The 27,260-nt window shown below is 37.7% G+C and overlaps 1 protein-coding gene across 16 annotated transcripts in view; it reads right to left on the bottom strand.

The window, feature by feature from the left end:
- The window catches only part of AGTPBP1 (ATP/GTP binding protein 1), a 115,408-nt gene that overhangs the window by 759 nt on the left and 87,389 nt on the right, over nucleotides 1-27,260 (bottom strand). For 13 of the 16 annotated variants that reach the window (XM_036330661.1, XM_036330660.1, XM_036330662.1 and 10 more), the window contains 6 exons: nucleotides 26,680-26,833; nucleotides 25,464-25,644; nucleotides 24,067-24,196; nucleotides 21,657-21,788; nucleotides 19,106-19,282; nucleotides 15,840-16,000 (listed from right to left, as the gene is read on the bottom strand). In XM_036330661.1, coding sequence (XP_036186554.1) covers nucleotides 15,840-16,000; nucleotides 19,106-19,282; nucleotides 21,657-21,788; nucleotides 24,067-24,196; nucleotides 25,464-25,644; nucleotides 26,680-26,833 — 935 coding nt within the window. Of the gene's footprint in view, nucleotides 1-5,731; nucleotides 6,518-15,839; nucleotides 16,001-19,105; nucleotides 19,283-21,656; nucleotides 21,789-24,066; nucleotides 24,197-25,463; nucleotides 25,645-26,679; nucleotides 26,834-27,260 lie in introns of those variants that run through there. The other 3 variants (XM_036330667.1, XM_036330671.1, XM_036330665.1) reach the window with 3 other exon arrangements.

Here is a 27,260-nt window from a genome sequence, read left to right as displayed (position 1 = left end):
TTAGGTTTTAAGGTTCTAGTATAAGATTGTTTGAACACACTGGAGTAACTCTGATTTCAATGTAATAAATCTGGTTGGGCCAACTTTAAAAATGTTATCCAAATGAACAAATTAAGAGATTTATAACGGTTAAAACCTCCTTACATTGATAAAAAAGGGTGAAATGCTAATTTTTAATTATATTACTAGAGTGTCAATATACATCCTACAATTAGAGAGCAACAAAAAACAATAGACTCTCATTAGATTACTTCTTTGAAGAGTTTTTTCTATAAAACAAGCAACAGATAATTTCAGTAGGCTTTATAAGAAACTGTGGGTAGCCCTGCCCAGTGTGGCTCAGTTGGTTGGGGTGTCGTCCTGTGCACCGGGAGATTGCCAGTTCGATTCCCAGCCAAGGGTACGTGCCCGGGTTGCACGTTCAGTCCCCAGTGAGAGTCAGCTGGTCGATGTTGCACTCTCACATCGATGTTTCTTTCTCTCCCTCTCCCTTCCTCTCTCTCTAAAAATCAAAAAAGTACCAAAAAAAAAAAAAAAGAGAGAAGAAACTGGGTATTTAATTGGTTCCTCCAGTAATGCACTGACATCACTTCTAAGTCTCTAAAGTGATTATTAGCCATAAAAACATATATCCATCCTCAGTTTCTACTGGTCAAGAATAAAAATTAAAAACAAGTGAACATTCCATATTCATATTACTTTCCCTGGGGACACAGAATAATATATTTCCTTAAAAGCACTAAGTGCTTCTACATATTTCATCAGGTGCATTGTTTGGGATTAAGACAATCTTTCCACTAGGGTATATATTATTTTCTCTTCAATAAAATAGCAGTATTCTTCTTTTCCTCATTTGAGAGATTACACACACACATACACAGACACACTATCAACAAAACACTACAGCAGCATTTCAATGTCCCCATTTTGTGACCCAAACTATCTTAATTTCATATAGATGTATGTTCGTTTATATCCCACCTGCTTCCAAATGGATTTCGCACCCCTGGTGCAATTAAAAGCTACAAAATCAGACAATAAAAAGGGAACAATAATCTGTTAAAATGAGCAGAGAAGCAGATGTCATTAGACCCCTAAAATGAAAGAATTCGTGCAACTGAATATCAAATTCGGTCCAGATAGCTGCAAGTTTGGGCAAGAAAAACAAGTGAATGGATTATAAGGTTCCAATTTTCTGAGAGGAGAAAGCAAACTCATCTGGTAAGAATATCCTTTTTCCTAGAATTTTTTTAATTAAATCTTTATTGTTCAGATTATTACAGTTGTTCCTCTTTTACCCCCCCAATAGCTCCCCTCCACCCGCTTCCCACCCTGCCCTCTGCCCTCACCCCCCCGCCACTGTCCTCATCCATAGGTGCACGATTTTTGTCCAGTCTCTTCCCACATCCCCCCTCCCCACTCCTTTCCCCCCCAAGAATAGTCAGTCCACTACCTTTCTATGCCCCTGATTCTATTATAATCACCAGTTTATTCTGCACATCAGATTATTTATTCACTTGATTTTTAGATTCATTTGTTGATAGATGTGTATTTGTTGTTCATAATTTGTATCTTTACCTTTTTCTTCTTCTTCCTCTTCTTAAAGGATACCTTTCAGCATTTCATATAATACTGGTTTGGTGGTGATGAACTCCTTTAGCTTTTCCTTTACCTATGAAGCTCTTTATCTGACCTTCAATTTTGAATGATAGTTTTGCTGGATAAAGTAATCTTGGTTGTAGGTTCTTGGTATTCATCACTTTGAATATTTCTTGCCACTCCCGTCTGGCCTGCATAATTTCTGTTGAGAAATCAGCTGACAGTCGTATGGGACTCCCTTGTAGGTAACTGACTGTCTTTCTCTTGCTGCTTTTAAGAGTCTCTCTTTGTCTTTTGCTCTTGGCATTTTAATTATGATGTGTCTTGGTGTGGTCCTCTTTGAATTCCTTTTGTTTGGGGTTCTCTGCGCTTCCTGGACTTGTAAGTCTATTTCATTCACCAGGTAGGGGAAGTTTTCTTTCATTATTTCTTCAAATAGGTTTTCAAAATCTTGCTCTCTCTCTTCTTCTGGCACCCCTATAATTCGGATGTTGGTACACTTGAAGCTGTCCCAGAGGCTACTTACACTATCTTCGTATTTTTGGATTCTTTTTTTGTTTTGCTTTTCCGGTTGGGTGTTTTTTGCTTCTTCGTATTGCAAATCGTTGACTTATTCTTGCGATCCTCTAGTCTGCTGTTGGAACTCTGCATAATATCCTTTATTTCAGTCAGTGTATGCTTAATATCTAGTTGGTCCTTTTTCCTACCCTCGATGGTCTCACTAGATTTCTTGAGGATCTCACTACATTTATTGGCAGTCTCACCCATCTTTTTGAGGGTCTTACTAAATTTGTCGGCAGTTTCTAGAAAGTTCTTGAAAAACCTTAAAAGTGTGGTTTTGAACTCTATATCCAATCGTTTGCTTTCCTCCATTTCTGTCATTTGTGACCTGTTTCTTTGTCTCCACATTTTTTATGCTTCCCTTTGTTGGTAGAGTGGTTTTGTGTGCTAGGTGTCCTATAGGGCCCAGTGGCTCAGCCTCCCCAATTACCTGAGGTGGACACTCTTGGTGCACCCCCTTGTGGGCTTTGTGCACAGTCTTGTTGTAGTTATGCCTTGATTGTTGTAGGATCACTGGGAGGAATTGACCTCCAGGCCAATTGGCTGTGAGAATCAGCTGTGTCTGCAGTGGGAGAACTTCTGTGCTGAAGACACCCTTCTGGGGCAAGACTTGCTTCAGTGGGGCTTTGGTGCTCACTGAGTCTGCACCCTGAGTGTGTCCCTTATGGATCTGAGGAGTTGTAATCTGGATGGTCCCACTCTGACCACTGGATACACTGGCTCTTGGATCTAAGGAGGTGCTAATTTAGCCTCTGGCTGAGGCTACCCAGCAGGAGCTACGAAGAGATCTGCAGATTCCCCTTCCTTTTTGGGGGTTTGGAGGTGCCCAGATAAGGCCCGGCTGTGAAGCAATGCAATCTGCTGTGGGGCCTTGGGCCTTCTCTTGGAAGTTCTGGGTCTGTCTGGCCCAGCTGCAATTTGTTAGGTAATTTTCAGACTGCAAAGGGCCAGGGCATTCATATGCAAAAGCCTCTGCCACAGCCTGGGTGGGGCAGGGTCTCAAGGAATCAATAGGGTGGAGCAAGCAGCTATGGCTGATCCTCAGCGCTGCCCTAAGGGGCCCCACATCCCAGTGTCCCGGTAATTGCTGCAAGCACTTCTGAGGGAAAACCCCCCTCAAGTTCCGAGTTCTGCCTGCTGCCAGACAGTTCAGTTTCTCCCCGTAGGAATCCTGGGTCCCCAGAGACTTCCCGGAACTGGAGTTCAGAGCAGTCGGGAGCTTGTGACTCCCTCCCGATACAAAAAGACAGCCGCGTCCTCAGGTGCCAGCCCCTTTCCGCACACACTTGAGCCTCTGTACCTCTGCACTTTACTTCCACAGCTCCTCTGAGTCTCGGTGTGCTTTTCTCTTTCCTTCTAGTTGTAGAATTTCCACTCAGCCAGCCTTCCTGTGGTTCTGGATGATGTCCGTTTTGTCTTTTTGTTGTATTTTTGAAGTTGTTGTGGGAGGCAGCAATTTCCAGTGTTTACCTATGCGGCCATCTTGGTTTCTCCAAATTTTTTTAATTTTGTTCATTACATAAGAGAAAATAATATATTACAAAACCATCTTGACCTGATATATAGCAAACTACCTCTTACTATGATGGAGTAGTCCTGATAAACCAAGCTGATGGCCAGGAGGATTATGGGAGAATTTACAACAGACCTCACACTCATAAAAACAAGTGTGCAGCTTTCAATTATGCATGTAAAATATTTCTCATGACTCTGTTATATCTTTAGGGGGAACAGTTAGATTAAAAGAAAAAACTATTTGCCTTTCAAAATGATTATTCTCTTTCTTTTGAAAAACTAATTCATTCCTCTGCTTAATGTTGTTATTTCAAATTTACAGGATGTCTCAGGTGATTCTTAGCATAAATAGAAAGCTAGCTGAAGCAAAGGAGGGGGGAAGAGAGAGTGAGGAGAGAAAGCAAGACAAGACCAATCTCTTGCCACATACTTGTTTGTTTTCTTCCTGGACACTGTCATAATAAGAAATGATCATCCTTATGCCCAGAGCGGACCAGTTTCATCCTCCTATTCCACTCTGGTAACCCATACTGGTCCTGATGGTTAATCTGCAGATCTAACAAAATCATGTTCCTAGCCTGCCGCTGAAGTATACAGAGTACCTCCAGCAATGGTGATGGGGCTGGCTGGGCCCTCATTGCTAACTTCTGTACTGGGAGGTGGAGGGTGAGCAGTAGAGGGGAGAGGGGGAGGAGCGATCAGATCTAGGTTTAAGGAACTGGAGGAATACTGAGAGAGAAGAAAGGGAAGGAAGATTAAACCCCTCACTCCACGGAAAGCAGCCTTCTTACTGCTCTTCCAGCTGCCACTTTCCAGTCCGTTTTTTCTAGGTCTCTCTGCTGTGCTGACTGTGGGGGAAATTGTGACTCTCCTCTGTCTCTTCTCAATGCTGATCAAGTGCTCTTCACCCCTTGTGTATGCCTCAAAAGTAGGTGCTCGTAACAATGCTCTAACTCAGTGGTTCTCAACCTTCCTAATGCTGCAACCCTTTAATACAGTTCCTCATGTTGTGGTGACCCCCAACCATAAAATTATTTTCATTGCTACTTCATAACTGTAATTTTCCTACTGTTATGAATCATAATGTAAATATCTGATATGCAGGATATATTTTCATTGTTACAAATTGAACATAATTAAAGCATAGTGATTAATCACAAAAACAATACGTAATTATATATGTGTTTTCCGATGGTCTTAGGCGACCCCTGTGAAAGGGTCATTCGACCCCCAAAGGGGTCGCCACCCACAGGTTGAGAACCGCTGCTGTAACTGCTCTTTCTTGTATGCATGCCCTCTCTGAGTGACTTCATGTATTTTAATTTACATTCTGATCATTTCCAAACCCAAATGTCTAACCCCAGCTTCTGCCTTAAATTTTCCCTGTGTATGCCTGGACTTGCTAGTATAGTCACATGTCTATCTCACAGGCACCTTGTGAATGTGGCATGTTCAACTGATGTGGCATGTTCATTGTTCTCCCCACCAAGCCAGCTCCTCTTGCGTTTTCTCAGTATCATTCACTGAGTCATAAAACCAGAATTCTCAGCAAGCAAGTCCTGCCAATGACTGTCCAGACCACACCTTACCAAACACTTTACAGGTCTTCACTTACAGGACACTGTTTCCTCTGCTTAGGACATACTTCCCATCTTCCTTCTCACCACTCACATTTCTTTCAAACCGCAGCTTGTGCTCATCTTTACATGTCTTCCTTTCTTAAAGCCCAGCTTGGGATAAGAGCCCTTTCTCTTTATTCCCTTTGCACCCTGCACAAACATTCCACCTGATCACTACTCAAATGCAGTTGAAACCATCTACCTGTGGGGGCCTGTGTTCTCAGTACTAAGTCGTAAGCATTTTAAAGTCAGAAACTGTGACTTACCCATCTTAGTACCACCTGGAAGCTCCCAGAAGTGCCTGACACATTGCAGGCCCTAAACAAATGTCCACTGCATTGTCTATGAGGAGCCACAAGGTCTGCAAGATCAGTGACTCTCACATCACCCTCTCCCACTGATTTCACTTTAGTAAAAAAATTAAGGCACAAGACCAATCACAGCAATTCAGTTTCACTTTTATTAATAATTACAACATACGTTTTAAACACTTTACAATTTAGGAAGTACCTTCACACACATTATCACACAATAACCATCACTTATAGAAAGATTTTAAGGTAATTTGCCCTAGGGTTATAAAATAATTATTCCCTTTCCATTAGTAGATAGGAATTCAAATATTTCAATCATAAAAAATGTCTAATCAACATTTAATTCTTTCCCACTGCTGTAATTTTGGTTTTCCACCACTATTTCCTCATTTCCCTCATTTTCTTCATGTAAGTTTACTCCTTTTCCCCGTGTTTGCTTCATCCTCCAACAGCTGTCCTAGACACACCTGCCTTAACAGCCTTCTACTCTGGATTTTAATTCTTAGTGTAAAGATGACAAAGTCAAAAACAATTCAATATGGAACATTTCATTCTAAAAGAGAATAGCATTTTAGTCTAAATACAAATCCTCCTTGTGCTGCTTCAAGAAAAATACAAAACCTTCACCCAAAGGGCCTTCTCACAGATGAAGGCAGTAAAATTCTCCGCTGCATGGTGTCATCATGATGCAGAAAAGGTTTATAATTGCAACTATTTCTAAAACAGGAAAAAACTGTGCTTCATTCAGATTCAAAGTTTTAAAGCTATCTTCATATTAAGCTGTTAATAAGCACTGCACAAAATTAAACCTAAAGAATTCACCATCTTCCTCAAACGAATACCCGTCTACTTCCATTAGAGCTGACTGGCCATCCGAGACAGCAGGATGTAGATCTTCAGCTCTGTTACCTATACAAGCATGAGAGAAACAAAACACTGTATATGGAGTCAGAAATTCTCTTGTGCCTCTTCTCTTCTACTAACCAGCCGCGTCTTAAGCAAGTCTCTCTCTCCAAGCACCCGTTTTTCTCACACGTGAAGCCGAGATAACAATATCAGCCCTATGACCCCACAAAGTTGTTTGCCTCAAATTAGGTAGTAAATATGAAAGCATTTGTGAACTCTTAAGCTGTACAAATATAAAATGTTATTATGACATTAATAAAACCTACCTTGTTAAAGAAAAGAGTAAATCAATCCTTTCTCAATTCCTAAAGAGCCCACACAAAGAGCTGCGCCAGGCCAATAGGACTAAAAATACTACCTTATCTTTGTAACTCGAGTCCCTCCTTAATCTCATGTTGGGCTACAATTTTGAGACTAACCTACCTATTTTAAAACAGCACAATAAAGATATCCTGGAGTAGAATTTCATGCACAAACAATTCCATGGCCCAAAGTCTCAGCAATTTGTGACTTGCTGATTGTATCTTTGGGATGAAATGTCAGGTCTAATGTGGCAGAAAATATCTATGCGCATAAATATTAGAGAATATTTTACTTATATAATTTGATTCCTAGCTTATAAGAGATATAGCATCTCCTAAATATCACAAAGTGAATAAAATCATCCATAGAAAATACAAGGAACAACTCTGTCCATCTTAAGTGATAGACATATAAGGATACATGTAAGTATTTGCACACACTTGCACATGCACATACAAACACTCAGACTTAGTGTACAGAATATCTAACAAGAGAATGTTACCTATTTGGAGGAGGGGGAAGCTAATTTACACATACTTTCTTGGAAAGTATAACTAAACTGTCCTTGTGAAACAGTATTTAACTAATAAACTCCAACTTACTTTACTATTGTTCTAATAACATTCCTTAGACACAATGGAGGACTAAATGATTAAATTCTCACATAACACAGGAGAGCTTCAAAAACTGAAGCCACTCCTTTTCAGTTACTTGGAAGACACAAGATATAATGAAAGTACAGGGGAATTCTGGAGTTAGACCTGGATGCATTCCTGGTTCTGTTGGGAATTACTAGATGGATGACCATGGGTAAATTCATCTCTGAGCCTCAGTTTCCACACACATACAAAGGGATTACAATACCAGCTGTCTCTGATCATTCTCAATAAAACACTAAAATCTCTGAGATAATAATCAAACTTAACAAATTCAGAATGGCACACGTGTGTTGGGAGTCCCACTCTGGGCTGAGTGATTTGCTACGAAGACTTCAGGATTCAGCATACACTTAAGACTTATACAGTATCTCTGAGCTTTGCAGCGGGTGCTGGGACTCAGAGAGGCAGAGCCCCTGGGGACAGGACTGAGAGCCGCCATAACTGCTCTCTCCGGCCCACCCTGTTGATCCTGTGCGACCCGCCCCGCCCAAGCCCTGCACACAGGCATTTGCCGGATAGCCTCAGGCAAAGGCTAGATTAGCACCTCCCTAGAGGACAGAAGTTCTCTCACTGCTGACACAGCTGATTCTCATAGCCACTTGGCCTGGAGGTCAAACCCTCCCTGGAATTAGCTACAACAATCAAGATTTAACTATAAGACTGCGAACAAAGACCACTAGGGGGTGCACCAAGGAAGCATAACAAAATGCGGAAACAAAGAAACAGGACAAAATTGTCAATGGAAGATATAGAGTTCAGAACCACACTTTTAAGGTCTCTCAAGAACTGTTTAGAAGCCGCCGATAAACTTAATGAGATCTACAAGAAAACTAATGAGACCCTCGATGTTATATTGGGGAACCAACTAGAAATTAAGCATACACGGACTGAAATAACGAATATTATACAGACTCCCGGCAGCAGACCAGAGGAGCGCAAGAATCAAGTCAATGATTTGAAATGCGAGGAAGCAAAAAACACCCAACCGGAAAAGCAAAATGAAAAAAGAATCCAAAAATGCGAGGATAGTGTAAGGAGCCTCTGGGACAGCTTCAAGCGTACCAACATCAGAATTATAGGGGTGCCAGAAGATGAGAGAGAGCAAGATATTGAAAACCTATTTGAAGAAATAATGACAGAAAACTTCCCCCACCTGGTGAAAGAAATGGACTTACAGGTCCAAGAAGCGCGGAGAACCCCAAACAAAAGGAATCCAAAGAGGACCACACCAAGACACATCATCATTAAAATGCCAAGAGCAAAAGATAAAGAGAGAATCTTAAAAGCAGCAAGAGAAAGACAGTCAGTTACCTACAAGGGAATACCCATACGACTGTCAGCTGATTTCTCAACAGAAACTTTGCAGGACTTATACAGTGAAAGGATACAAAGCAAAATCAATCAAGGGAAAGGGTGCTTGGGGCAAAGTCCATAAGCAACCAAGGTCAGGCAAGGGCAGCTGCTAAGAGGTAGGGAAGTCCTCAGAGCTTTCAGCAATTTCGAAGAACTGCATGCAAAAAACGGGAGTTCAGGGCTGCCAAGCTTCCTGAAAGAAGGGAGTTGCACAGATGTGACCCCAACAGTTTTCCCCTAATGGCACTTGAAAAATTTTTAAAATACATAATACACAAAGCTGAGAAACAGAGCAGAAAGCAGCAAAACAAATGAAACAGAAAATAAACACAAAATTTTTGGCAGAACCGCAGTACTGAGGAAAGAAGTCTTAGGCCTTCAATTTCGACCTCTAGAGGGGAAGGGCTGAACCAAGGATCAAACAGGTTTCACAGGTTTTGCAAATCCACCTCAAGTCAACTAAGTCCCACACTGGAGTGGGGCCATCTGCCCTACTCTATAGCCTACTAAAGGATAGAATGAATCCTCTTTGAAGGAATATGTATTCTTCCTTATTCTGATATACGGTCTTTTTATATTAAAGTCTCAAATAGATACTTATGTGAGAAGAATAACTTTTCTTCCAAGAGGCTACTAAAAATAAAACACACAAATATCTATAAAATATACAGTCAGCAAACTCCTTGTATAGCTAAATCTTAGAGATTAGAAATTACTAGTTTGATACCTATCTGGATCTCAATGATAAGGAGCATTTCCTTCTCTTATTATAAGCCTCAAAGCTTTCATTATAATCTAATCTGGCCTGGGGTCCTGGAAGTGCTCATATAAATCCCAAACTTATTTTTCTAGATGACTTTGATCTCCTCTGTGTCTGTGAGTACAATAGCATTTCATTGACTCAGCACAAAAACACTATCGGTTCACATGTACTTATAAGCCACTATGATTTCAAGTGGACTGGAAGTGTGATATGATCTTCAACTATGTGGCATGATTTATCTGCCTAGAAAATATCCCAACAGCAAGTATAGCTGTAAGAATTTCCTATGTGGTAGCAATAAATGACTAAGAAATGCAAACCAGGCTCAACTATGTGCATCACAGCTACTAACTAGAAAGATCTTTTAAGATTGGCTTGATTAAATGGTAAACTTCACATTAAAGATAAAGCACACTAATACCAGTAAGCTTTACTACAGAGCTATGTATTAGATATTACTGTTAACATGTGGCCCCAAGTCATCTATATTGACCAGAGACCCTTAACTTAAGTCAGGCTCCTCTGAGTCCTCTTGAGAAGTAGGCCCTGACTGTGGGCTGTGTCCTTAGTCCAGTGGCTCTGTCTTCTTAGTCCAGTTTCAGTAAGAATCCTGCTCAGTCAGTTTATCGAAAATCCCTCTCCCTCAACATCAAATCACCCTGGCCTGATTTCAGCAAAAATTCTGTCAAGTCCGATTAGCCAACATCTCCCACAGCCCCGGTGTTTCAATCCAACAACCCCCACTCTCCTCCTTGGCTATAAACCTCCACTTTTCCTTACTGTGTTCGGAGCTGAGCCCAATCTCTCTGCTCTCCTGCAAAACCTCATGTAGCAGTCCTCCTGAACAAAGCCTGGCTCCCATTCTTCAAAAAGTGTCATGAATAATTTTTTCTTTAACAATATTAATTTAACTTTCTCAGGAAAAAAGTTCCTACATATGTATAAACACTAGCTTCACATAAAGAAAGTGTGGATAATATAGAGTTTAATATTTCATCCTAGTGTTAATAGTCTGTAGCAATCAATATCTTTATTACTACTTTGTAATAACTTCAAGGCAGTCTCTTATAATGGCAGGGTCAGTACAGCCTTTAAACAAGGGACATAATGATGTTAACTGGCCCACCGACCTGTACTTACTCCCTATACCTTATCAGCAAGGTACTCTACCTTTATCACAACACATCAAATTAGGTTTTTAAAAATTTTAATACAAAATAGTAAAACTAAGCATATTTCAAAGGCATTCTCTAGCTTAAGTTCTATTTATTTTACTAGTTGTATTAGGAACAATTTCTCATCAAATTTTCTAATGTTCATGCTGTATGCATAAAAAGGGATTAAGAACTAATACATGCTTCAACAAGGATGAACCTCGAAACAAGCAAGGTGAAAGAAGCCAGACACAACAGGTCACCCATTGTATTATTCCATTTATTTAAAATATCCAGAATAGGTAAATCCACAGAGACAGAAAGCAGGCTAGTGGTTGCCAGGGGCCAGATATGACTGCTTAATGGGTATGAGGGTCTGCTTTGGGGAGTGGGGGGGAATAAAAAGTTTTGGAATTATATAGAGGTGACAGGTGGTTGCACAAAATTGTGAACGTACTAAAACGCCATTTTATTGCTCACTTTAAAATGGTTAATTTTATGCTATGTGAATTTTATCTCAATTTTTTTAAAAAGAAGTTCAAATACTGTTTGATTGTAAGGCAGTAATTAGGCTTCATTTCAACATGGGCACATTTTGTATTATGATAAAACACTATACAAAATTTGGTATTTTTCAACTTCACTTTTCTATAATGTTTTAAACATACTCAAATTTCAAATACGTCTTCCATATGCCCAATATACTAAAATTTAGTCATCAATGCAAAATCCTAATGAGAAATATTGTTAAACTAGAGGCCTGATGCACAAAAAGTTGTGCACTCGGGGGGGGGGGGGGGTTCCCTCAGCCCGGCCTGTGCCCTCTCGCAGTCTGAGACCCCTCAGGGGATGTCCACCTGCTGGCTTAGGCCTGCTCCCCAGGGGACTGGGCCTAAGCTGGCAGTCAGACATCCCTCTGGCAGCCCGGGAGCCCTCGGGGGATGTCCACTTGCCAGCGGGGAGCAGGCCTAAGCTGCAGTCAGACATCCTTAGCGCTGCTGAGGAGGTGGGAGAGGCTCCCGCCACCACCACTGTGCTGGCAGCCATCAGCGTGGCTTGTTTTGTGGTTGAGCAGAGGTCCCCTTGTGGGAGCACACTGACCACCAGGGGGCAGCTCCTGCATTGAGTGTCTGCCCCCTGGTGGTCAGTGTGTGTCATAGTGACCAGTCATTGCCAGTGGTTCTGCTATGAGGATCAATTTGCATATTACCCTTTTATTATATAGGATTATATAGAATAGAGGCCTGGTGCACAGGTGGGTACCAGCTGGTTTGCCCTGAAGGGTGTCCCGGATCAGGGTGGGGGTCCTACTGGGGTGCCTGGCCAGTCTGGTTGAGGGGCTGCTGGCTGTTTTCAGGCTGGCCACGGCCTCCGGCGACCCAAGCTCCCAGCCCCTCCTTCTTTTCTTTTATTTTTTTCAGTGCCTCCTTGAGGGGAGGGAAGCAGGTATCTGGGATTTATTTATTTTCTATAATTGAAACTTTGTAGCCTTGAGCGGAGCCCAGGGCTGGCCAGAGCAGGCAGGAAGCTTGGCTTCCTCCATCGCGGGGGGCAACCCAAGCCCCCTGCTCACTCCAGCTCTGTGGCCACCTCCATCTTAGTTGGGTTAATTTGCATACTTGCTCCTGATTGGCTGGTGGGCATGGCTTGTGGCTGTAGCAGAGTGGTGGAGTGATGGTTAATTTTCATGTTTCTCTTTTATTAGTGTAGATGTTTTATTGGTTCTCAAATTCTTTAAATGAGTGGTACTGAGAAAACTACTTAATAGTTCAGGTGACATGTAAAATAACACTTTTGCTAAGTACAAAAGGATTAAGGAAAAAAAGTCTAAATCCTTCCTAATTAACTACAATTAATAACTGAAAAGATAAATTTCACATCAGATAAGACCCAGCCTAAGAGAGCATGGGTGAATTAAAAGTTTAAAAAAAGCCCAAACACAGCACAGAGAGACAAAGAGCAGAAACTTATTAATGAGAGTAAGACACAGAAGATCTATGAAAAGGTCAAACTTAAATGTAAATGGAGTCCCAGAAAGGACATAATGGGGCAGAATCAATGTTTGAAGAGAAAATGGCTAAGAATTCCCCTAAATTGATGGAAGATATCCAGCCACAGATTTAAGAAACTTTGTAAAACCCAGGCAAAATAAATAAAATACTAAGTAAAACCCCTACATACCAAAGACTAAGAGAAATTCATAAAAGCAACTTAGCCTTAAAAGACAGATTACATTCAAAGGGCAACAATCAGACTGGTACCTCACTTGACAACTCAATAGTGGAAGACCAATGACAACAGAATGGCTCTTCAATGAAGGACAGTGTTACCTATCCAGCAAAAACATCCCTCGAAACTGAAATGAAGACTTAATAGTATTCTTTGAACAAAAGAAAAATTGCTTCAGATAAAATCTGAAATGTAGAAATAAATGAAGAGGAAAGAGGGGAAGAGGGCAGCAAATGTATGAAGAAATCCAAAGACTGCATAAAACAGTAATAATGTCTGTAAAGTTTAAAATATTAATAGTATACTCATAAAATATTTGACAACAGCAGCACATATATTGAGAGGGAGTTAACATGTTCTAAGAATCCTATATTGTCCAAGAAAAGATAAAAGTACAAATCTGTATTGACTCTGATAAATTGAGAATGTGTGAATACCAAGTATCCATTAAAAAAATTGAGAGGATAAAATCAATATAAACCTGAAATCAATCTAAAATCTATCAATCAAAAAAAGGCAAAACAAACAAAAACTACAGGGCAAGTGAAACAAATAGCAAACAATAAGATGGTAGAGTTAAGTCTAAATGTGTCAATAATTATAATAAATGTAAATGAACTAAATATTTCAGTTAAAATATGACTGTCAGATTAAAATTTATAAAAACAACTATGTCCTAATTATGAGACATTTTTAAATATAAAGAGGCAGAGGTTAAAAACAAACATTAAATAAAAAGAAAGTTAGTTATAGCTTATATACATAGTAATACCAACATGGTTTAAGAATCTATGAGCTTTTTAATATAAAGTCTTACATTCAGAGGTTTCAAGGTTTCTAAGTAAAATAATTTTACAGATCAGTTTTTAAGCTTTATTAAACTTGTAATTAGTTTTTATATTTCCACTGTTATTTATAAAAGTAAATTATATTTACTGAATGAAGCATTGTAGATATACTTAAGAGAATAACTGAAAACTTAGCTATACATATAAAAGTCAAGCGACTGAAACACTAGAACAACCGCTTGCTTTGAGCGCACTGCGACCCTGATCCCCCCACCCCCGGACCCAGATCAGGGGCAGGGCTGGCCAGCTGACCACCCATGGCCCCTCCCCCTGGCCAGCCCGGCCCCGATCAGGGCAGGCCGGCCAGACCCCACCTGTGCACAAATTTGTGCACCAGGCCTCGTTTTTCATAATTATCATAGATTAAAATGCAGTATTTTTCAGCCTTAAAAAAGAAGGAAACCTGGCCAGTGTGGCTTAGTTGGTTGAGCGTCATCCCATACACAGAAAGGTTGCTGGTTCAATTTCCTGTCAGGGCACATGCCTGGGTTGCAGGACTGATCCCTGGTAGGGGGCGTGCAGGAGGCAGCCAATTGATATTATGCTCTCACGTTGATATTTCTCTCTTCTCCCTTCCTTTCTCTCTAAAAATCAATAAATTATTCTTTTTTTAAAAAGGAAGTATTTTAATTTGCTACAACATGGATGAACGTAGATGACATTATGCTAAGTGAAATGAGCCAAAAAATATATATATGTTGCATGGTGTAACTTCAATGTGAAACCTAAAAGAAAGGAAAAAAATGGAACTCATAGAAACAGAGTAGAAAAGTGGTTGCCAGGGGATGGGGGTGAGGAAATAGGAAGAGGTTGGTGAAAGGATATAAACTTTCAGTTGTAAGATGAATAAGGTCTGAGGAAGTGATGGTGACTATAGTTGATAACACTAGATTGTATAATTGAAATTTGCTAAGAGAGTAGAACTTAAGTATTCACACACACACACACACACACACACACACACAGATAAATGTGTACAGTAATGGATGGATATGTTAATAACTCAATATGGGAAATCTTTTCACAATGTATACATATATCAAATCATCACATTGCATACTTCAAGTATCTTATAATTTTATTTGTGAATTATACCTCAACATAGCTGGGGTAGGGGGAGAATAAATGAAATAACTTCAAAGGAGGCTTCTACACATCAGTGAGAACAACTAACAATCTCTATATTAGCTTCCGTTATTGTTTAGCAGACACTTTCAAGGGTAGAAAATTCAGGTGATCACTCTGTCAACTATCACAGTGAACGAAGTTCTAATTGATGTTTTACTATACTTAAAACTGCTAAGTTGATATATATAATAGAGCATGGTAATAATTAAATCTGATGACAAGTCAGTATCTAACAACAAAAATTAAGGTTCTGAATAATGACAGTATTTTTACTCATATACATCAAACTATAAAATGCTAAGGTCTAATATTATGATTAAGAACTATGATACTGAATTGTTTCTGATCCTATAGCTGATCAAATTTTATATACATTGAATTTTAGGAACCAAAATTTACCTATTTAGAAGAATATTTGGCAGACACGGTTCAAGTTTCAAAGGCATACTAAATTATCTATTTCTGGTATATGTAACCAGAAGATTATATGATTGGAAAGTTATATGAGGTGTGTAGATAACAACAAAATAGACTTCCTTTTAAAGTATGAATCCTAAGTCTAAAGCCCTCTTAATTTAAATATTACCTGATATACATACTGTTTTCCACACTGCTTTTTTGGGAGGTTAAAGGTAAACCATTAAGAACACTAAAACCAGCATTCAAAATATAAGAATATTTCATTAAAATTTCATCTAAAAATCAGTATTAAAGAATCAAGAATATTATTACAACTTGGAATAAATATTAAATGTGTAAACTTAATTATAGTAATCTTAAAAATGTTCTTAACTGTCAAAATCTCTGTGCCTTTTCTATGCTTCACTGATTTAATGAAGTCTAATAGAATACTACAAGGTAACAACAGAATAAACAAGTGTGCCTTACCTAGTTACTTTGCAGCTTGATTCAATCAAGTCATTTTCAAAGTCAAGCAGGCTGGAAGGCAGACTATATTCCAATGGGGATGTCAGTCTTTTCAAACGCAATAGACCAACACAAAATTTTGCTCCCATCTCTTCCAATTCTCGAGTACCAATCTGTAAGCCCTGAATATAAAGCAGTATTATATGTGTAACTATGATGTTTGCTATCCTCTGGATGTATCTCATTAAAATTACATAAAAGGAATTTATAATTACATTAATAAGATTAGAAGATTAATATTTTGTATGGGCCTAGGACTCAACAAACAGAATGTCTTAGAATATCAGATATTCTAAGTAATAAAGAAAACTGTCTTTAAAAATCATTTCTAAACTATTCTTATTCATCAAATGCAAACTATTTTCACTAATACACTGGGAAGAAAAAAATACATAAACATTTTGTGCTTATGTTACTCTTAGAGTTCATGTGTGAAAATAGATTTTTACAAAATCTCGCTAATATTTCTTGTGATCCACTACTCTGGATGCCAATGTTGAAATATTATAGTGTTAAAATCAAGGCTCCAATTTGTATACTTGAACATTATAGGTACTTTTATTGTATGATAAACAAATAAAAGAGAGGTAGCTATGTCAAAAAAGAAACAAACAAATCTAAGCCAATGAAGTATTAGTAAAATAAGTTCCTATATTCCATGTCAATTAAAAATGCCCATTTCAAATTTTGTCTATTAAAGCAAAGAGAAAATTTCAGCACAACCCCCATAACCTTTATACACAAGAGTTTTCAACTAACAATGTACGATTTACTGGAAGTTAAATGTAACCATGTAAAAGGATAAAAATAGAGTATAAATCAAGATTTTGCTTATCATGTAATTTTCAGATAAAAATAAATCTCTAAAATAAGTGAAATTCTTATACCAATAAAAGCTGGATGTATAGATGAGAGCTGACATAATTTAGAGAGGCGGTACTGTAAAACAAGTTTTCAATGACAGGACTAAAGGCACAGGCTAAGTGAAGAAAATAAATTGTAAAAACTATTACTTAACCTACATGCCTTTATAATAATGACTGATTAATTGATTGATTATTTAAAGAGTTTAGACATCTTAATTTAAGAGCTTTAGAAAGGTTATGCCTATTTCTGAATTAATTCATAGGAAAATAACATTTACAGCCTAAAATACAGTAATATAAGAACATTCTCAGGGTGAAGAAATCTTTTTTAAAAAATATAATTAGACTCACACAACTTATCCTACCCAATAAAAAGGTAATATGCAAATTGACCATCACTCCAACACACAAGATGGCCACTCCCATGTGGTCAAAGATGGCCAGCAGGGGAGGGCAGTTGTGGGCAATCAGGCAAGCAGGGAAGGGTAGTTGGGAGGGACAAGGCCAGCAGGGGAGGGCAGTTGGGAGGGACAAGGCCAGCAGGGAAGGGCAGTTGGGAGGGACCAGGCCTGCAGGGGAGGGCAGTTGAGGGCGACCAGGCCTGCAGGGGAGAGCAGTTAGGGGCAACCAGGCTGGCAGGGGAGGGCAGTTGGGGGGGGACAAGGCCATCAGGGGAGGGCAGTTAGGCATTGATCAGGCTGGCAGGCAGAAGCAGTTAGGGGGTAATCAAGCAGGCAGGCAGGTGAGCAGTTGGGTGCCAGCAGTCCTGGATTGTGAGAGGGATGTCTGACTGGGTCCCAGATTGGAGAGGGTGCAGGCTGGGCTGAGGGACACACACACACACACACACACACACACACACACACCGTGCACAGATTTCATGCACCAGGCCTCTAGTTAGCTAATATTAATAAGTGTGAAAAGTATAATTATATGCATGTGTGGGGTTGGAGGTAGATGGGAATTTTGTACTTTCCACTCAATTTTTCAGTGAATCTGAAACTATTCTAAAAAACAATGTTTATTAATCAAAAAAAGGAAAAAACTAAAAAGAAGTGTATGTTATGATCAAAGAATTGAATTTCAGACATAAAAAAAATTGGCTTAGTGAAACACACTTCTCTCCAAGGACTCTGAATGTCCTCGGCAGAGTTGTCCACTAAAGCAAAGATTGGGGGACAAGAGTTTGGGGGCTGGAATGGTGCTCAAGCTCCATTTTCTCTCTCATCACCATCATGCCTTTGGCAAACTACAAGTCACTGTTTTACAATATTTGGAGAGAATTCAAAAGTTATTATTACACTTTGGAAGAATACGGTGTTCAACCTAAAACAGAAGCACTGAGATGTCATTAAGTTCTATTCTACCAGGCCCCACAAGCTTGAAGTTGGTTACAAAACCTACCTAATCTTCTTCCAGCTTGTTACAGACTGAAAGTCATTACTTAGGCTCTCTCTCCTCTTAAACATTCTGACATCAACTGTCATATGCTTATATTTTTAATACTAACCAATTGGAAGATTTTTAGCTCTTTCAAAACATAAAGTTATAACCACTGTTATGTGAGGTAACTATTAGATTCAGTTCCCTCTTGCCCTATGTCAAAAACAAAACAAAACAAAACAAAACAGGACACTTAAGAAATCTTTCTGTGCCAAGGCAAGAAAGATGTTCAGATTTGCTGTTGCATGTATAAAGTCCAATTCATTGTCCATTAAGTTCTCGATATTTAAAATTTTTAAGTTCAAAATCACCTAATATTTTATTAGTCTTAAGTTTCAAAAGCAGAGTTTAAACTCACGTTGTTTCCAAAAAAAGTGTATGGCACTACAGAAAAGTAGTCTTAGTAAAGAAAAATATTTAGTGAAGGGATATGCATTTAAAAATCAGACACAAGAGGGGGTCAGTGGAGGGGAAAAAGGGAAATCTGAAATATTTTCAACAATAAAATATATATTTTAAAAACTTTATAAATAAGTGTAATGTGTTTATTTCTAAGTGCATAAAAATATATTTATATCCAACAAACTAAAATGATATGGAAATTTGATTAATAATGTTTACTTGCACAACTCATTATAAATTACTAATCAGTATTTATATGTGTACCACAACATTTTCTTAAAAAGTATGAATATAAATATACTCAAGATTTTGTGAGAACCCAAAGCAAACTATTTAGTTCAAAGAAATTTTTTAAATGTTTAAGACTGCATACAATTCAATTTCATCATTACAAATTACATATAACTCAGTATATCATATATATCATGGAATATATACTTGAAAACCTTTGGATTATACATATGAAAAGAAGTCTTCAAATATTATCTTAAGGGTAGAAGTACTGAAATGTTTTACCTTATATTTCCCCTGATCACAGCCACACAAAGTACTCTCCATGGTATAGCTTCTTTGCACTCCGATCTCCCTCCAAACTACAACACGTGCTGTGGACTCTTTAGATTTTTCCACTACAAAGCTACAGCTACTCATGCAAAACGCTGGGGCAATATGGCTCAGTATCTTAGGCAAAGTCTGCAAAGATAAGAGTGATAAAATAGAATATTTCAAGAAATTTTTTAATTTAAAATTTTTCTAAGTTTTTAATCTTTAAAAATGTTCATGAAAGCACAGTGACTAAAGCAGGGTCATGCAGATCTTCTTGCTATACAAAACATCAAAATAATTCTCTTACTAATTTAGAATTTTCTGCTTTCCCAGAAAATAGAATGGAAGAAAGCATCACATTTACTAGTATATAGCAACCAGTTAAGTGCAATAAAACTATGTAAGAAAAACCATGAAGAATACATGTTTTAAAAAATGAAAAAACTTTAGTCATGAAAGATGGCTTGACTAATTAAGACATTTGCCACTGTAGCCCTAGCTGGTTTTCTCAGTCGTTAGAGCATCAGCCTGTGTACTGAAGGGTTTTGGGTTCAATTCCCAGTCAAGGGCATGTACCTTGGTTGAGGGGCGTGTGGGAGGCAACTAACAGATGTGTTATCTCTCTCCCATTGATGTTCTTTTCTCTCTCTCTCTCTCTCTCTCTCTCTCTCTCTCTCTCTCTCCTCTCTCCTCTCTCTCTCCCTCTCTTATATATATATATATATATATATATATATATATATATATATATATATCTTCCTCCCTTCCACTCTCTCTAAAAATCAATGGAAAAAATATCCTCTGGTGAGGGTTAACAACAACCAAAAAAGATTTGCTGCTGTAAATGTCAATAATTCCAAATTAATCAATAAAACTAAGACAATCACAATCACAATGCCCACAACATTTATAGCAACTTAAAATCATTCTGAAGTTTACCTGAAAGTGAAAATATGGGAATACCCCCTGAGAAATTCTGAAAGAAAAGGCAATGACTGGAGAAATAACCCAGCAGATATTAACCTAAATTATATGCCTAAGGTTAAGTTAAATTGTGATATTGGTGCAGGAATAGATTTATCTCTAGAAAGAAAAGATTCAAAATTAGAACCAAAGGTATCTGTTAAAGTTATTACACTTACTAGAGAAAAGACTGATCACTCACTAATGCTGATACCACTGGATAGCCACTGACAAAAACAAGCTCCAGTCACTAATTTTCATTAAATTAACTTCTAATTAGATTGAAATTTTAAATGTAAAATTTTAAAATAAAACTAAAAACAGTAAACACAGAACCATACTTTTAAATCTTGGAATGAGAAAAGTTTTTCTAAAGCTTAAAATTCAGAAACCATTTTTTAAGAATTCAACAAATATGATAAAAGTTTTAAATTACTATATATCACAAAAAACATGTACTATACTTGTAATCACATAGTTTAAAAACAATAACTAGGTGACCAGCACAAAAGTAAACAGAGAATATGCGAAAAGGCTATTTTGAAAAAGAGAGAGAGATCATACTTGGTCAAACATATGACAAAATACTCATCCTAAAAATTATAGATTCGCAAATTAAAAGCATGAGGTATTTTTTTAACCTGGCAAAAATAATAGTATTATGTAATAAGGGTGTGGAGAAATAGCACTATCATTCATTATATTGGGGAACATCAATTTGTATAATCTTTATGAAGAACAATTTGGCGTACTAATCAAATGACCACCAACTGGATAAATAAACTTTGGCACATCCATACAACAAGAACAAAAGCACACAAGGGAAATCTTGTGGAACTGTCAGAAAGACTGACACAGATCTCCATGTGAGGACCAGGAAAGATGGCCAACAAACACATGAAAAGACAAGCAGCTGTGGAGCACTGAAAAACAGACACAAACTTCATATGCTCTAGGTGTAATCTATGAATTAATGTGCTCAGAATAGCAAAACTGCTTAATTAGTAACTGTGAGATGACTATCACTTACTATGGTGAATTCCTCGATTGTTTCCATTTTTTATATAACTCTAACGTTTTATTTATTAGGAAAAGGGGAATAGAGAGAAGCAAAACGAAAATGTACTTCGAGCTTGCAAATTAACCTAGGGTGCTTGTCTAGGCATAAATGTCGGAGGAGAATGAAAGCACACAGGGCTTGAAGGAGTAAGATCTCGTGTCCGTCCTTGGCATACCTCAAAACACACCCAGGCATGTGGAAAAATGGTATGCCACAGATGGCTTTATAAAATCGGCCAAGGAAGGATGTACTGTTTAATCAATGATTACACATGAAACTAAATAGGTCCCCACATCTCAGATCAAATGAATTCCAGATAAACATCTACATGTAAAAAGCAAAAACATTTTGGAAGAAACATTTAAAATGAAAAATTTGAAACCATAATAGCAAAATGGCAACATGAACAGAATCTGAGTAGTTTATATGTTAAATTATTTTCTGTAGTTGTATGCATGGTTGCATCTCAAAAACTCCTGATTTATCTGTTATAATTACCCTGTATCCCACATCTTCCACAACATCACAGGAACTTGCATTATTATTGGTATGCCACACTGTCTCCTTGATGCTGCAGCCATACATAAATACATTCTTCTTTCGGGAGTGGCCATGATAATCACAATAAACCTTGAAAAGATTATATGTTTTAAGAATTAAAAACCTTCAAATTCATATATTGCCAAGTAAATCTAGTTACTATGAAGCCAATAAACAGGTCTGTGTGCCTTGATCCTTTTACTGTAACTGAATCACCATTTAACAAGTAGAGTCAAAAAAAGTAGAAATATCTAGTTTTGGAAAGAAATCTATGATTACTAGTAATGGTTAGAAAGTCCTTTGCAAGATCTGCATCAAACCACAAATTCCACTCTTATATATCTTCTATGTGCCATTATAAAAAAATAATAAATTCAATTATAGGTCAAATCTATATCTGTAGTCATCACTGCCCCAAGGGGCAGTTAAAATATATATCTAATTTAAAAACACATGAAAATGTTCTCATGAAAAACACTATAAGAAGAGTGTGGTTTAAGCCCTGACCCATGTGAGCCCTGGCTAGTATGACTCAGTTGGTCGGAGCACGGTCCCATACACCAAAGTGTGGTGGGTTTGATTCCTGGTCAGGGCACATTCCCAGGTCATAAGTTCCGCCCCTAGTCAGGGCACAGGTGGGAGGCAACCAATCAATGTTTCTGTTTCTCTCTCTCTCTCTCTCTCTCTCTCTCTCTCTCCCTTCCCCTCCCCTCCCCTCCCCTCCCCTTTCCTCTCTCTGGAATAAATAATTTTAAAAATAAATGTGTTTTTTTAAAGGGTATAGTTTCAATTTAATTTTTGAGAACATAATTTTAAAAGTGAAGGACAGACTCACATGCCAATTTTTCCCCTCTGCAAAATGTTTCTTTTTAATTTTTTATTTTTTTATTGATTAAGGTATTACATATGTGTCCTTATCCTCCCATCTTCCCCCACCCCACTCCTGTTCATGCTCTCACCCCCTGGTGTCTCTGTCCATTGGTGAGGCTTATATGCAGGCATGCAAGTCCTTTGGTTGATTTCTCCCCCTTACCCCCACCCTCTCCTATCTTCCCTCTGACGTTTGAGCATCTGATCGATGCTTCTCTGTCTCTGGATCTGTTTTTGTTCATCAGTTTATGTTGTTCATTATAATCCACAAATGAGTGAGATCATGTGATATTTATCTTTCTCTGACTGACTTATTTCACTTAGCATAATGCTCTCCAGCTCCATCCATGCTGTTGCAAATGGTAGGAGTTCCTTCCTTTTTACAGCAGCGTAGTATTCCATTGTGTAGATGTACCACAGTTTTCTAATCCACTCATCTGCTAATGGGCACTTAGGCTGTTTCCAAATCTTAGCTATGGTAAACTGTGCTGCTATGAACATAGGGGTGCATATATCCTTTCTGATTGGTGTTTCTAGTTTCTTGGGATATATTCCTTGCAAAATGTTTCTTTCCTAAAGGAAGATTAACTCATTTAAACACTAACCGAATGGAAACACTCTAAACAAAAGCTGCTGAAAGCAGAAGCGCATTCACACAGCTCTTGGAGCCTCCCACCCCACCTCTACGACCTTTCCCACGTTAGTAGCCGAGAATGACCAGCTTCAGAGTTGACTAAAGAGCTCAGGTATAAGCTACTAGTTTGAGAATTTGAAAAATACTGTTACCTCAGTGTTGTTCAAATAGTGAAGTTAAATACCTAAAATTACAACCAGGAGTTACCAATATTCATAAATAAAAAAAAGAAAAATATAGGGCTCATGAGCATTACAAAAATTAAATCTGATGAAATAAGAATATGAATATATTATATTGATACCATAATTAGTACACAAGTGACTGATAACAGAAAAAGATATTTTGAAGAAATTGCTTCTGAAATTAATACTTAGATTTTATAACCAGAAAATCCTATATAGTAAAAGCCTAATATGCAAATAGACTGAAGGGCAGAACGGACCAGTAGCTATGTTGCGCACTGACCACCAGGGGGCAGACGCTCAATGCAGGAGCTGCCCCCTAGTGGTCAGAGCACTCCCACAGGGAGAGTGCAGCTCAGCCAGAAGCTGGGCTCATGGCTGGTGAGTGCAGCTGCAATGGCAAGAGCCTCTCCTGCCTCTGTGGCAGTGCTAAGGAACAGGGAGCTGAGTGGTAAGGAACAGAGAGCAGGCAGGCAGTAAGGAACAAGGGGTCCCGGACATCCCCTGAGGGATCCCGGACAGCAAGAGGGTGCAGGCTGGGCTGCAGGACTCCCCACCACCCCCACTCCCCGAGTGCACGAATTTTGTGCACCAAACCTTTAGTAATGTATAAAATACTAAGTCTTTAATCAACAAAGTTATGTCTTTGTACAAAGCACAAACAAATCCTGGCACTTACCAGTGGTAGGCGCTTCACTGCAGCCAGGTACTGCAGCAGCCCCTTCGCATGGTAAATTGTAGGATGCAAATCAGGATTTGGACTCTGCCACTGTCTGTTCAAATCCTCTCCACTTAAAGAGCAGCGGTGACTACACAAATGCAAACACAGTGATAGACAAACACTGATACCAATAAATTCTTAAATATATTTGATTTAATTTTATTCTATTTCACTAAATATTTCAAATTGGTATAGATGATGGGCTCAACAGAATGCATAGGTTAGTCATTAAATAATCATTTATTAAGCATTTGCTGTGTCCAAGATCCTGTGTTACATGCAATTAAGTGTGATAACCTTTCAGATTCATAGGTCAAAACTTTCAAGCTATAGAAAACACTAATTCTCAATTCTGGGATTTTATTCCATACTCTATAAAAATTAATGGCCATATTTCCCATTCTGACTACATAATAATCATTTTTTATACTAACATTTTATATTCTGATTGTATCAGTTATTATTAAAAGTGCTATCTGGGCCCTCCTAAGAAACGTTAGTTTATGAAAAGCATATATACTTAAATACATTTTCATTTAATCATAGGTATTAAGTATTACAGCCACTGAGCAAAAATTTAAGCAATCAGAAGGTGATAACAGAAATATAAACAGGATTTTAGCTGATCAATTAAAATAAGACATAAAATTTTGTTTTAGTTCCATTACCATAACATACCTAAAAATAAATTATCCTTTTTAAAATTTTCCTAAAATATGAGGAAGATTCATGCTACACTTATGAATAAAGTGCCCTCAACTTTGGAGATGCCATGTCAAATTCCATCTATCCAATGCACTAAAGAGACCTTGTCTAATTGCCACAATAAATGAATTGTACAACAATGAGCTACCTTCACTTAAAAAGTAATATCTTCTAGCATCTCCAATCTAAAGAATTCCTTCTGTCAGAGACTATACTTTCTCATATCAGGAAGAAGTTAGCAGATGGACCCAACATGCCATATCAGTGGAAAGAGATCCCAGAGATTTTAAATTTACAACTAAGATCACACCACTGACAAAATTAAAAAAGAAATATAAGAGGATATGTTAAAAAAAAATCTTTCTCATATCCTAACACTGTGATTTTTCTAAAATAATTCAAGCAAGATAGACATTTTTATGAAATCATACTGTCATGAATACAGAATTTGTCAAAATCCCATACTAGTAATAAACAAAATAATTTTCATTTAAAAATGTATCTTAAATGAATTCCCCACTAAAAATTTGTTCTAGAAAAAAATCACTAGATTTGCTCTCCAAATTTACCCTAGATAATATTATTTCAACAATTTTATATAGGCTCACCACAATTATCTATAATATTTCTCTAACTATTGCTTAACTTACTTTCCATTGATGACACCATCTGGATTTAGCATAGGGACAATTTTAAAGATATAGCATTCTCGTAAGCTCTGAGCAGTAGGGCTATTACTCATGAGATACTCCAATGTTCCTTTCATTACCCAACTTGCATTCGTTTCTCCAGGATGTACCCGAGCAGATAAGAAAACGTAAGGGCGATTTCCTAAAGGACACAGAAAATCTCAAATTAAAATGAACAGCGACTAAAAGTCTGCATGATGTTTGATGTTGGAGATTTCGAAATATATCGACTCAATCATGAATTCTGATATACATTCATAGTAGAATTCAGCGTGCACCTACTATAAACAAGCACTGTACTAGGCCCTATAGAGGAAATCAGATATAAATCCCATGCAAGCCACATCCTAAAGGAATTCATAATATGAACATAATGCAATAAATACTACATGAGTCACTTATTTACCAATGATTAATCTAACATAAAAAAGTATTTAATATAATACTGGTTTTATAAAGGACAAGGGCAAGTTTTAAATATAAATTTATTTTTCATAAAGCCATTGGGAAAAGAAGGAAAATGTAATCTTACCCCTGTTTTACAGTCACTATGACAAGTACAGAAAAAAAGGTATATCTTCTCAGAAATTTATGAAGAGAAATATTTTCACTATGCATTTAGATATACCAATCTAAAAAACAACACTCAGCTCACCTGGTCATATTTTCATGCATAGCAAGCTCTTTCTCTTTCCTGAAAATATTTTACTTTCTTATCAAAATTAGAACAGTTTTCTTATTTTTTCTACCCCAGCTATACATCTGAGGCAACTTTAAAAAAATAAATGGCAGAAAAAAAACAAGTAGTTATTTGGTGCTAGAATTAAAACACTTAATAACTTTCTGGTGGTTTTATTTATAAATAAAATTAGCTATAAATTTAATTGATGACATTATTACATAAACTCTTAAAATAATTTGTTACATTATGGTTATGACTTACAAGGATAAGAACTACAGAATATCAGTATCAAAAGGGACCTTAGGGATCATCTCACAAAGCTCTCCCATTTTCGAGATGAGGAAACTGAGGCCCAGATGTAGACCGAGGGCTAGGCAGTAACAAGACCAAGACTTCAGATGCCTATTCCTAGTATTATTGCCCTTACAGACATATATAAAGCAAAGGAAAATAAGTAAGGATGACTGGCATTTTGAGTGAAGAAGACAGACTTACTGAATTGACAGATATGTTCATAATAATTAGACTCTGGCATTGCTGTTATAGTCACCAGGGGACAGCTGTTTCCAGACAGGGTTTCACATAACACATCTCTTCGAAAATAGATTTGCTGGGGGTTGTGTGCTGATTCCAATTTTTGAAGATGCATCTTGATAAAAATTTAAAAGTATACAATTATTTTAAAACCCCCTATGAAAAATAGAAATAAATGCATCTAGATCTCCATATAGCTAAATGTCAGTCAGATTCCTAATCCTCTCTCTGGAACCCTCAGGGGCCAGATGTCATTCAAACATCAGTACTTGGGGAACTCAAGACAGATACAGTGTATATACCATTAAATGTGCAATACCACAAACAGGGTCAGAGGCAGCCTGTATAAGCAGGTTATTAAATCTGCAGCAAAACATATAAAGAGTCCCTCTAAGTGGAATCAATATTCTAAATAGGCTCACATCAATTTAGGCCAGGCTTTGCTGCCAAATGGGCTAGGAAAAAGCTTTTGGTTCTCAAAGCCTTCTGAATTTTGAAATGATAAATTACTGTAGACCTACCTTCAACAGCAATGAAAAACA

Source organism: Myotis myotis, unplaced genomic scaffold (genome assembly GCF_014108235.1).
Source record: "Myotis myotis isolate mMyoMyo1 unplaced genomic scaffold, mMyoMyo1.p scaffold_m19_p_12, whole genome shotgun sequence".
NCBI lineage: Eukaryota > Metazoa > Chordata > Mammalia > Chiroptera > Vespertilionidae > Myotis > Myotis myotis.
Note: the sequence above shows the minus strand (reverse complement) of the source record. Positions and strands in the feature narration are given on the sequence as shown.